The 12,526-nt window shown below is 44.1% G+C and overlaps 2 protein-coding genes across 3 annotated transcripts; one reads left to right on the top strand and one right to left on the bottom strand.

Moving 5' to 3' along the window:
- The first annotated feature begins 583 nt into the window (after positions 1-583).
- LOC149332051 (sulfotransferase ssu-1-like) lies at positions 584-3,036 on the top strand. Of its 2 annotated transcripts, none has more exons than XM_089555671.1 (2): positions 584-629; positions 1,923-3,036. In XM_089555671.1, exon 2 carries the CDS (start codon positions 1,970-1,972, stop codon positions 2,912-2,914), a length of 945 nt encoding a protein of 314 aa, XP_089411797.1. In that variant the 5' UTR covers positions 584-629; positions 1,923-1,969; the 3' UTR covers positions 2,915-3,036. The 2 variants fall into 2 exon arrangements, with proteins under 2 accessions (XP_089411797.1, XP_089411796.1); XM_089555670.1 differs by having other exon boundaries at positions 587-743.
- Positions 3,037-5,833: 2,797 nt separating this feature from the next.
- Positions 5,834-9,082, bottom strand: LOC149332050 (sulfotransferase 1B1-like). Its single transcript, XM_089557456.1, has 3 exons — positions 9,065-9,082; positions 7,676-8,037; positions 5,834-6,455 (listed from the first exon to the last, which is right to left on the bottom strand). The coding sequence occupies exons 1-3, from the start codon at positions 9,080-9,082 to the stop codon at positions 5,834-5,836; spliced, it is 1,002 nt and encodes a 333-aa protein (XP_089413582.1).
- Positions 9,083-12,526: the final 3,444 nt, after the last annotated feature.

The raw sequence follows: 12,526 nt of genomic DNA, 5'->3' as shown, positions 1-12,526 counted from the left end.
ACTTCTCCGCATGTGTTACAAAGGTTAGTCGTAGCGAACCCGCATCTGCATAAGTACAAGTTGAGGGGGGGGGGGGGGGGGATTCTGCATCGCAGAAGCGTCATGGACACTTCACACCGCCTTGTCTTACATGATCGAACATTCCATGGGAACTTTAAATGTTGAAAGTCCACGGTATTCAGCAACGGATCACCCAAGCTGGCTGATATATGTTGGAACCGCTGGAAACCACCATCGCTCTGCGAACGTCTTCTTCTTTATCCTCTGTGCTTCACCGTAAATACAGATGTCATCCAGTGTTCCAACAGAAAAAAGGAAAACGAGGAAGTAAATAGCGGACAGCTGATAAGGCTTGCGATAACACTGTCCGGGGCAGACGAGGAGGAGAAGGTGGAAGCATTTTATGGGCAGCCAACCAAAATTCCCAGGTCCTCGCTTCTTTCTGGCCACTCGCTGTTCTCCGCTGCTGGAAATGTTTACTCCGCATCTGCGCTCTCTTGAGTGCTAGTCACATGATCTTCATTCCAGAGCAGTATAAGAGGAGATAGCTCAGGCTGGCCATGACTGACATACGAAAGTGACACCCGTGAGTGGCCCAGGGATTGCCGACGAGCGCACAAAGTGCAAAGGTGGAGAATGTGTTACTCTTCTTAGATGTACACATCGTAGAAAAATTCCAAAGTGTTAGGCAGAGTCATTGGGAGAGTAGGAAACGGCGCGGCAACTTTAACTTCATCACTTAAGTAAGTGGAAACTTTCGGGCATATTCCCTCTTTGTTGATGGTACATCAAATCTTATCTCGAATTGGAAAGGTATTTTTGCTTAGAAACAGCTGTTAGGGAATGCTGCACGCAAAACAAAGTGTTAAATTGAATTCAGCGCAAAAAAAAAACACAAGGGACAAAGAGAGACATACTGAGACAACACGAGCGTTATGTCTCTCTATGTCCCTTGTGTTTTTTTTGCGCTGAATTCAATTTAACATGCTTCACCAACTAGCCCGGCAGCTTGCTCTCCTGAAAACAAAGTGATTCGATTTATCTATTTACCTAGGTTTTTAGTCAACTGATGGCTGAAGCTCGGTCACAAGGCGAGCAGCAGCATTTGGCGGCAGTTTTCAGTGCAGCTTGTATACAAATATCTGTTGGAAACACTCGGTTTTTGCAATAGTTCTTTTCAGCCTGGGCTATATCAATTACGAGTCTCTTCTTTTTCCGCGGCGTCCTTTGCTTCATTCGCGTTATCTGCATCAGAGCATAAAAAGAGTGGATCTAGGTCTTTCGTTTGCTGGCTTTACAATTAGTTCAAGTAATGCAGAATTACTAAGTTCTTTGCAATGCACGCACTCATCGCTGCCAGTCAACTGCGAGCCACACTAGTACTTACATATTCAGTGCATATTTACGTTATGCGTGCACGCTGAAGATTTTCATCTGAACACAGATGGGTCTGAGAGATGGCTCTAAATTTTCCATCCTTCGTACTGCCGGACTCACAATTCAGCAAAAGCATACCTTAGACAAGAAAATACTTTTTTTCATTTTTAGGGACACCTTACGGCTGGTGCGGATTAAGGTTGAATTTCTTGAGGCTCACTGTGTAAAATGACTATGCACCGTTAATACCAAGAGTTTCAGTAAGCATGTGCTAGAAGAAAGCAGTAATAATCATTGCCTCACACGCATACCTCTGGCAGCTCCTGGTCCGATCACCAAGTGAATAATGCACTTTGAAGCTGGTGATGAATATTGCGGTGGAGGGGCATCATATTAAGCATCATATTAACCGTCATATTAAGCGACGCCGTGGCAAACACACTTAGTTCGTAAATATTGGTCATATAGATATCTTGCATTTCTGTAGATATTTAGCAGGTATTAAAGGTATCTATAAATGCTATATATTTGCCGTTTCGTTGCAGTTTGTGCCCTTTCTAACCGAAAAGGCTGTACTCTAATAACACCCGTCATGGACGTCAAGGAGCTCCGAAATATCAATGGCCTCCAGATCCGCTCCTTCTTCCCAGAGGCTCTTGTTCGCTCCACGATGGCCTACCGACCTCGGCCCGAAGACATCTTCATCGTATCATACCCAAAGTGCGGCACAACGTGGACGCAGTACTTGTTGCTTAGCATACTTACCGAAGGAGAGCCGCCTACTGCCCTGGTCGATTTCATGCTGGCGTCGCCGTACATGGAGATGATGGGCGCTGAGGCAGCAGAGAAGTTGAAAGGCCCGCGCCTCCTGAAAACGCACCTCCCCTTCGACAACCATCCATACTCGAAAGAGGCGAAGTACATCTACGTAGCCCGAAACCCGTACGATGTGTGCGTCTCGTACTATTACTTTTTGAGAAGCATGACACCCAAGAGGGTGCAAGACGTGTCTTTTGCAAGGTTCCACGAACTTTTTGTGTCAGGAAAACTGTCTTACGGCGACTACTTCGACCATTTGCTTTCTTGGTACAAGCGTCGCCATGACCCAAACGTGTTCTTCTTGACCTACGAACTCCTGAAGAAGGATCCAAGCTTTTGGACTCTCAAGATGGCCGATTTCATTGATGAAGATAGCGCAGATAAACTTCGCGAGGACCCTGCCCTACTGCGGAAGGTCGTTGACGCCACGAGGTTGGATAAAATGAGAGATGTCTTCAACGGGAAGATGCTCACGGTCATTAAAAGACTGTTGGACCTGCCGCCTCACAGGGCTATCAAGTCTATGGAGGCGTATCGGCATAGAATCGCCCACAAGGAGGAGATGCATGATGATCACGGATTCGTTCGCAAAGGTGTCGTTGGTGACTGGACGGCTCACTTCACTTCTGAACAAATCGAGAAGACAAAGTCATGGATTGCAGCCAAAGCTATGGGTTCAGATGTCATGGCACTGTGGGCGGACTTGGACCTGCCATGAAGGTTTTAAGTTGCACGCACTGAGATCAGGGTTAGCATAAAAGAGCTCTAATGCACGTGATTATCTCTGAACAATAATTGCGTGTGTAGACAATCGCGTATCTTTTACATGTTGGAGTTTATGTGCTTATTGCTGTGGATTGTTAGCCAGCTAATGGTTTTTGACACAGTGAGGCGTTAGACAACTTCTAGGCGGTGGGCTTGCAATGACCCGGGTGGTCAGTGCCGAGCAATACGAGATGGCGCCAGTAGACGCCATACAAAAAGTTTGACCCTTCGCCTCAGCCGGACGGAGTCGACCAACGCGTGGAGTGCCTTGCAGCTAGCTCCGTGGAGGCTTTGCTTTCGCTTTATTTGGTTTTTTAGGTTTTCGTGAATAAATATTTTTATTCGCAGATAATATAGCCGCGAAATAAGCCCGCTGAAATAAAAATACGCGCGGACTATTTGCTTCTACGGACTACTACGTATTACTCCGCCGATGACAGAGCGGCAAGCCGCCGCGGGACTGGCTGAAAGGCAATCCACGCGTTGGTCGACTCCGCCCACCGTACGAGGGAGAATTTAAAAATAAAAAAGGCGGGAGCCGGACGTTAATTCGATTTCATTAGGAAAATCAGCCACACAGGGCAATAAATCGAAGTTTCTAAGAATGCTCGGAACGTGCAGATTGAGTTCCCGCGGCAAAAAGACGAGTTCAGATTCCTCTTCAGTGCACGTTTAAGTGTTCCCTGTGAAAGTTTAGAGTGCTCGTGTTGTGCTCGCAGAATTAAGCGGCGGCAAGCAAGATACCTAGAAAACTTGCCTTGCGGGGAAAAGGAATGTAAGTGGTCGGTCACGTCATTTTGGTTTTAACTGCAGTGCATGACATTTGGTGGGGCCGTCCAATCTACAGACAGCTGTGGCACGTGGGCGTACATTGTTAATGAAACGGATGCTGTGCAGAACAGCGATAGAATAAGATAAATTATTTATGACGAAGGAGGCAGAGCAAAAAAAATGCAGAACAAAGCTGAGGAATATGTAGATGCGGCACGACAGGCCAGGCTATCCGATAGACTGGGGATCCACACCGAGTTTCAAAACGTGGTTCCAAGTTCGTGAATCACCCTTCTCTATCTCCCTGAGATAGAGCACATGACCATCTGAGTGAGCGGCAGATTCGTCCCGACGTTTTTTTTCTTCAGCCTGTTCTACCAGTGCATGCCTCCATACCCTGCATCCTACAATCTGTCACATGTTGCGAAGTCAAATTTCGGTTATGGTCCGTTTAACACAAACAATTTCTCGGGTCTCGATTTGACCGGGGTACATTAAAGCCACTTGACGTCTATCCTATGAATGTGCTCTTTCAAATAAAACTCGGTTTGTCGATTGTTAGCTTTAGGCCTGTGTGGTGACTGATAATCAAATAAAAAGTGCTCGTTTGCTTTAGTCTACTCCAATTAGAACTCTAACGTAGTTAAAAAATACATGTTTAACACTGTGGTTTCGGTTGTCGTCTTTTACCATCGCGTTTATTCGAAAGCAAGAGATCATCATCCAGGGAATATTTATTGATTTTGTTCTCCGATCCGCAGTTCATCGTTACGTTAATGTACACAACTATAAAAAAAGGTTTAGGCCACAGGGCTTACGTTTGAGCCGTGTATTCGGCCGACTACGTTCCCCACGATGCGCACATAAGCATTCTATCGCTGGTGTTCTGTAATCATGCGTATTTGCCTCCCTTTCCCTCATTCAGAGAGTTTGCAATGTAATTAGGCTGCTGTATTTTGTCATGCACAAGTATGTGTGTTACCCCTTTGTTTCCAATGCTTACGTTAGTTTATTCTACAATTAGAGATTGTGTATGATTGTTTGTTTCTTTTGTTGTATTGTAATATTACTCTTGTATTTTGTTGTTGCCCAAGTATGCCTGTTCATTATTTGTTTTTTTTTCTCTTTGTGATAAACTATTCTGAATGTTAATATAAGTCATTATGTTTTGTTTTCCTTGTTGCGCCCTAGAGCAACCTATCGGGTACATGAGCCTTGTCAGGCGAAGTTAATCTGCCTTTGGATCATTTATCCTAGACCTTGCTTTTTTGAAGTAAATACACAGCCACAAACCTGAAAGCTCTAAGAGCAGGGAGGAATGAGGACATGAGTCTTTTCTTGCTTCTTTTTCATAGTTTGTAAAACTTCTACAGGTTGCCAGGGCATTGTCTAAAAGGCAACCACGTGTCCCGTATTTTTTTTGCAAAGGCTGTACACGTTTGAGTGGCGTTTTCTTGCTTTTTTTCTCGCGCTGCATTCACCGCAATCAATGATTCAAACGGGCCCAAATTACTATTCTTCTACTTGAACAATGCCAGCGCTGGCGACCATCACCACGACGAACACTTTTACAAAGGGAACGTGACTGACGGTTTCTTTTCCTGAATCTTGAGCCTGTCTTTCCCCGTGCGCAAAATCTTTTCATAGTTCTCCTTGGTTCTATACTTGATTCGCTTCAAGGTGCTCATTTGTATCAAATGTATGATGCAATACCGTTAACGGCACATTACAGAACACGTTCGCTTCAAGCGTTATCGTCATTGTACAAGTAATTAAGCCCTTGAAAGATCAGTACTTTCTTGAGCACTGTTAATGCATTATATTCCGCGTGTCCTGTCACCAGAGCGTAGCGTATGAGGATCACTGTCCCGTAATGGTAGGAATCATAGAGTCAGAGACGGAAATTGAATTATCAGACACGTGAACATTTATGGTCTAAACCAGATACACAGCAACATTACCATTTTGCGAAGGTTAAGATTGTTTCCTAGGTAATGTGATGTCATTTGATACTCTTTTAATTTTGGCTATATCATTACCTTCACAAGGATAGACAAGTAAATTTTATTGAACTACAAAACAGCGGTGTTGTTTCAAGCAACTAGGGCAGGTCAACGGCTTTCCACAGACTCATAACATCACTTCCAGCTGTTTTGAGAGCAATCGTTTGTTTCATGCGAGCAATCTGCAGAGGCGTGAAATGATTCTTCCAGTCACCGACCATTCCCTTACGAACGAAGTCACCTTCGATAGGCTTTTCCATTGTCTCGTCGTCCACAGTTTCTTGGATCAACTTTATCCAGCGGGGTTTCTTTTCGTCTGGAATGGAATTCATGCATTCGTTCATCTTCCGGTTCTCCTCATTGATCGTTTCCTTCATATATTCTAGGCTTGTGTTATGTATCAAACCTTCAAGCAAACCATCGTTGAGCTTGAGTGTGGCCGCATAATTTTTATCGATAAATTCGGCAATCTTGAGGATCCAGAAACCCGTATTCTGCTTCAATTCTTCGTACGTAAGAAATAATACATTTTCGTCGTATCTGTGCCCATACCAAGATAAGAGATGTTCGAAATAGTCCCCAAAATCTACACGACCTTCCAGGAACATTTCAAGAAACTGGTCGAAAGTGCCGTCTTCGAAGTGATACTCCGGCACGCTCTTGGTGTGGTAGTAAAATGATACGCAGCAGTCGTAAGGATTCCTGGTGATATAGATATACCTGGAAAACAAGATAAGATGACGCCGTCAAATCTCCTGAATTTACTGGCATTGGTGTCTCAAACTTTGACCTAGTGCGGCGTCTCCGTGAAAATTCTCCGCATGTGAGTTATCGCAGTGAAGCGAGCGTTTTACAGTGGAGTATACAAAATGATGTTTTAGGAATATAGACAAAATTTGCGCCTCTTATATTTTTATAACAAAACGAGAACAAATACTGAGTACAAGAGTGGTGAAAACGCCGGCTTTGATTGGGTCTTGTAAACATGAACTCCCGTGTTTACTCTTGTATACTGTGTCGGCAGCACAGGCGCCGTATTCTACAAGCTGCCCATTTTCCTTTATCCATTTCACGTACATTCAGTCCTCTGTCAGTGGTCACTCCTATGTGTGCGTGGTTTTCAAGCATCCGTCGGAAGCGACCCGGTCACTTGGGTGGTTGGCGATCGGACCTCACTATTGGCGGTATATCAGAGCCAATGACAGCCGGTGTTCAAGACCGGTGACCTCCTATTGGCAGAGCGCTGCGATGCGCCTCACCATTGGCTGCATATTGAATCCAATTACAGCCAATGGTAAGGTCCGAACGCCAACCATCCAACGGCTGGGTCGCTTGCCCCAGACTCTTGAAAGCCGCAGTTATATCTGAGTGACCACTGACAAAGGATCGAATGGATGAGAAATGGACAAAAGAAAATGGACACTTTATAAATACGGCCCATGGTCAATCAAAGACAAAATATTAACTGTCATCACGTGCGGAAGCGTTCAAAAAGTATTAAAGGCTCATGTTTTCATGAGCGGCAGGTCACGACATCTTCACTAAGTGATTATTCTATAAGAAGAACAAAACATTTTACTTCTAATTCCACTAATGTCCTTTCTTTTTCTGCTCATTTTTTTCTTTCAGCTGCCTATCTGTCTATCGCAATTATTACACCCGTTCCCTGTCCGCTGTCACATCGGGATGCCGCAGGTCTCTGCGGTGGCGCCATGCGTTTTCTTTTTTTATACAAATTCCAAAACCTACTAACCTTGTCACATTCTTGCCGACCAATGGTTTTAAGGTGTCAGTACTACTCTTTCAGTCTTATACTAAAAATAAAACACAGGCACTTTAACCCTGCCGGCCCGCAATCACAACAAAAGTCTGCGAAAAAGCGAACCTCATGAGACAACATACGAGCGCAGTTGTTAGGAAGTAGCGAACGCAGCGCTCACTTTGCTTCTGGTGAGAATGGGTGCAAATGAAACGGCATGTGCGTTTTAATGGCTCCTGGTCTCGGCATGGCATCAGCACACTCAGTGCCCTGTAGTTCCAGGAAAGGCATGAGAGCACTCTGTTCCATGAGGTCCCTCGGTGGCGGTCGGCCATTGAGGATGTTGTACACGATGTGCTGCATCCACGTCGTACCACATTTCGGATAGCTTACAATAAACAGGTCATTAGAACGTGGCTTATAACGCAGGGCCTCACGGATGCAATCATTCGCGAAGCCGGTGCATACGAAGTAGCCGTCTATTTCGTGATAAACCTCCGTTTCATGCTCCTTCGCTTTTTCTCCTCTTCCGTGATTGACCTCCTGCAAATACTCATCATTAGCGTCCTCATTTAAACCACGTCCGCTCTAGATCTAAGGACTCCCACATTTACTTCCAATTAACTACATTAACCTGCGAAGGCAATACTACGTTTTTGCTTAAAACCAAGAGATGATAACAGAGAATGATGGTTTTGCAGCCGGTAATCGCGTTGGCGATTGCTTATGAAAGCACTAGTCATCCATGTCGAAAAATTCTTAACAAATATATTGAAAATTGGAAAATTGCAAGATACTTTTGCGGAAATATTGAAGGTAATCGTCCATTTTTTTATGTATAGCAAAATCTTTCTTTAAAGTGTTTCCATCGATCGCATCGACAATTTAAGGCTAACATAAAAAACCAATAGGGAACGCTTTTGATTACAAAAACAACGTTAATACAAAAAAAAATTCAAGATTGCCATCGGGTGATCTGCGGATATACTGATTGTTATAGTGAAATTTTCCATTATATGAAAAAATCGCGTTCATGAAGGATTTACCGCTGAAAAATACTTTTGTCTAGAATTGTTGGCTACGTTCAAATACATTGTGACTCGCGAACTTCCAATGGGCTGCTCTGCACATTTCAACAGCGCAAGTTGACAATCTCCGTACTTTTGAAATTACACTTCCGCGTCACAATTTTTCTTTTCCCGGATATTCAGTGTTCGTAAGCGTCGTCAGAATTTTTTTATATACTTTTTGTTTGCCTGCAGATGAAATACTTTTTGCAGGGGACTTGTTACTTTTGCAAGCTACGAGCCTCTAGTGAAAGGGCAATGCGGCAAACATCAAACAGATTTCACTCTCAAGAGATTTTTGAATATTAAATATTCATTGCACACATTGCTGCTGATCAGGAGTAAAAGTGCGATACTGGTGCTATGCGTCTACCCAAGCCACAGCAAACACGCAAATTTTCTTATTCCCTGGGCGTGTTCCCTATGCTGTGTGCCCTAAAAAACCACAAAAAATTCCACTGCTGGTCGTCTATATATGCTATTCTGTAGCCAAAAATGCTCACCAGGGGGCTAGCTGACATCGTCCGCACTGAGGGCAGCGGTTATCAGAGGATCTGTCTGCAAACGTGTTTCCGTTTTCTCTGTATCTGAACTCTTTTAGCAAGCGGCTCCGGTGGTGCCGAGAGAGCAATTCGCGAAGTTCAGGTATTCTCGTACGCATCCGGTGCGGCTGTTTGCTCACCGGCTGTTGTCGTAGCTCTGTTTCCGGACCCAAGAAAACGCGGCTGCTCTATTCGACGCAGACCTGACCTTCATAAAACAGCGATGGACTTCGCTGAGCTCTTCGGTTGTTCTCAACAACGACAGGGCGAAAGTGTAGAGAAGGCACTTGGCCAGTATTTGTTATAGTGTCTGTTTGATAATGGATGGTTTGGTTTATGGGGTTTAACGTCCCAAAGCGACTAAGGCTATGAGAGACGCCGTAGTGGAGGGCTCCGGAAATTTCGACCACCTGGGGTTCTTTAACGTGCACTGACATCGCACAGTACACGGGCCTCGAATTTCTCCTCCAAAGAAATTCAGCCGCCGCGGCCGGGATCGAACCCGCGTCTTTCGGGCCAGCAGCCGAGCACCATAGCCACTGAGCCACCGCGGCGCTCCTGTTTGATAATGGAAGTTCTGTATCAGTGTACGTCGGTTCATTCATCAATCGAGTGTCTTACACAAGAATGACTACTAACACAGATGACTGATGATCATACGGAGAACTGGCGACGACTGATGCATTTACCTCTGCATTTTCACCTGTCTTTGTCCGCACATTTTTTGTCCATCCAACTGTCAGTCAGTTCACATCGCGTTGAAAATTACATAATGATTCTACTAATAAAATGTGGTTTGGAGCAATTTTGGAAGGATTCGAAATTGCGAAGTTGGAGCACTTGAAGTAGACGACCGTTAACTTAGGAGCAGGGTGAAACATTACAATTTGCTGTCTGAGGCACTTTGAAGAAAGAAAACGTCTATTTAAAACCATTGAGTCATGTAATGTATATATCTATAGCATTAAGTTTCCAAATCTAACAACGCTGGAAACGTTCGAGCATGATGTGAAAATGTGTTGCGTCATTAAGTCATTACTTGCACATGCACCTGACAGATCGCCGATTGAAAATTTTAGGATTTAAACCGAGAAGGGATACACCAGTACAAAATACTCATATCACCCAGCCTTTACTTGCGCACAGCTAAAAAGCGATGTAAAAAGTCAAGAGGAGCCACGAATTATTTCTTCGAATCGGCAAATTCTTAAGATCGAAGAAGGCATTTTTCCGCACTTCGAAATCTAAAATCCTCACTTAGTTGCACTCAAAAACCACCGCGGCATCATATTTGCCGACAACCCATGACTACGCGTACGAAACATCTGTGAAAGCAGCCCAAATCGCTCGGCTATGAATACGCCATCTGGTAAAACATATTTGAATGCAAAATGGAGGGCGCCACCGACTGCCGGGTCCATGTTCTGCGCAACTTGCAGCCTCATTAAAACAATACCAAGGCCATAACTTGGGCGCTTAGGTGTTACCGCTAGCACACTGTCAACAAGCTGCAATACATCGTGGCTAAAACAAGTGAGAAATGCCTTTATTTTACCCCTTTATTCCAGAAAAAAATTATTTAAATCGAATTTAGTGGTCGTTTGCTTCGTTATTTCCGGTTATTGAGAATATTACAACCTATGTGTACTTGCCGGGGAATCAAAATTTGTTCATTACATAAGGAAAATAGCGCAATCGAGTTTCGTTCGATCGTGTTTTAACTGTACTCGTTAAAGCAGCAGCTCAAATATGTTGATGTTCGACTCTTAACTTTTATATACAAAGCTTACATCGCTTATTTGTTAAATCGTTTCCACATTAAAACAATTCCGATTTTTCACTTATGTCAGTCAGTTAAGTCACGTTTTCTTTGAGACCTGTGCCCTCCTCATGGAGAAGCAATTAATGAGACTCAATCGCTTCCATAGTCTTGTGAACCAGACCAGCCTTGATTGCAGACACTCGATCGTGGAATCCTTAGCCTGCTGCTACCTGCCAGTTTCAGTTGCCCTCTTCAAGCTGTTGGGACTAGTATGACGAGCAGCGCGATAGGTGACGGCAAAAAATCAGGGGGGAGGGGGTTTCTCCTTGGGGTATTCTCAAAAGCAAATTCAGCTTGGCACACATTCATGGTAAAGGAACTTATATCGTGCAGATGACTCGGCTGGAGGTGAAATTGGTCCGTCCATTTCTACGACGACCCCTCGGTGACAGACACGATTGACACAGACACAGTTCCATTGGCTAAATAAAATTAGAAGGACGGTTAAGCTACGCCTTACGAGTAGAAGTTATAGCGATTTTTTTCCTTTTCTCATGCTTTATTCCCATGTTTATATTTGGTTTCATGTTTGGTGACTGCTATAATGTAAGTACACATCCCCAACACTTTACTGTCATACGCACCACAACGCGTTCACTTGGTGCCCCTCTAACACATCTGAACCAATGAGCTTTTGTGACATATATTTTGTAAAAAAAAAAACTATTTGTTGCAAAAGTGTTGTATGCCCGCCTGTCACGCAGACAGACTGGATTCGAATGCCAATGTGGCCGAACTTCTTTTTTGTTTTGAAAATTCAGGGAATATTTCAGTTCCGTTTTTGAGGCCTTCCCGTCAAACCTAGGACACGGTGACGGCTTTTCGACCGAACGAGCTGTATACGCTGTCGTCGAAAACAACGAACGCACGCTGGCGCAAACGTCAAGAAACTCTGAAACTCGCAAGAGTTTCATGATGGCAGTTTTATGATGGGAACATGATGGCAACGGCCAAAGAAAGCTCGACGGAATTGTGAGTGAACAATGCGATGATGAAACAGAACAAACACGACATCGCACAGCAATGAGCGCAACAGTAAGAATGCAGCCCAAGAGAACAATTCTCGCGAAACAGAACAGGAAGAAACTCGGCAAATCTGTGAAACAATGCCATCATGTTACAGTGCATGGATAAAAACCAAACTCAATTTACATAAAAACGAAACTATCCAAAAACCGTTCTAAAAATTCAGAAGCATTGTTTTGCAATCTCAATCAATGCAACCAATCTTGTGCGACCAACGCAAGCAAATGTAGCTAGGGACATGAATTTCTAACGACGTTGCTAGTGGGGTCAGAGCTAGGCAAGAATCGCATGGGTTAAATCAAACAAACAAAAAAGAACTGCTCGGCGCGCGTTTTAATGGCTTCGCTTTCTGCCGGCGCTCTAGTCCGTCTGCTAGTCACCCAGCAAGCTGTGGCCTCACTACCGCCACTCGCTGCAGAAAGTTAAAATTTTTTTTAATTGCCTCAAACTGCGCTCTTCTTCAAAGCTTTATTGCAGTCAGATCTCAAAACACTCGTGTAAATCAATAAAAGGTTTATGGTATTCTATGTTATTGTTTAACGTATTCGAAAGAAGAGAAAGCGTTGATACAAGTG

This window comes from Amblyomma mixtum, chromosome 8 (assembly GCF_055824585.1).
Source record: "Amblyomma mixtum isolate Tamu chromosome 8, ASM5582458v1, whole genome shotgun sequence".
In the NCBI taxonomy this organism is placed as follows: Eukaryota; Metazoa; Arthropoda; class Arachnida; order Ixodida; family Ixodidae; genus Amblyomma; species Amblyomma mixtum.
Note: the sequence above shows the minus strand (reverse complement) of the source record. Positions and strands in the feature narration are given on the sequence as shown.

Coding starts and splice junctions, on each gene's coding strand:
- LOC149332051 (XM_089555671.1), top strand. CDS start 1,970: ATGGACGTCAAGGAGCTCCGAAATATCAATGGCCTCCAGATCCGCTCC.
- LOC149332050 (XM_089557456.1), bottom strand. Junction 6,456..7,675: donor CCATTCTCACCAGAAGCAAA/GTGAGCGCTGCG, acceptor CTTGTTTTCCAG/GTATATCTATATCACCAGGA.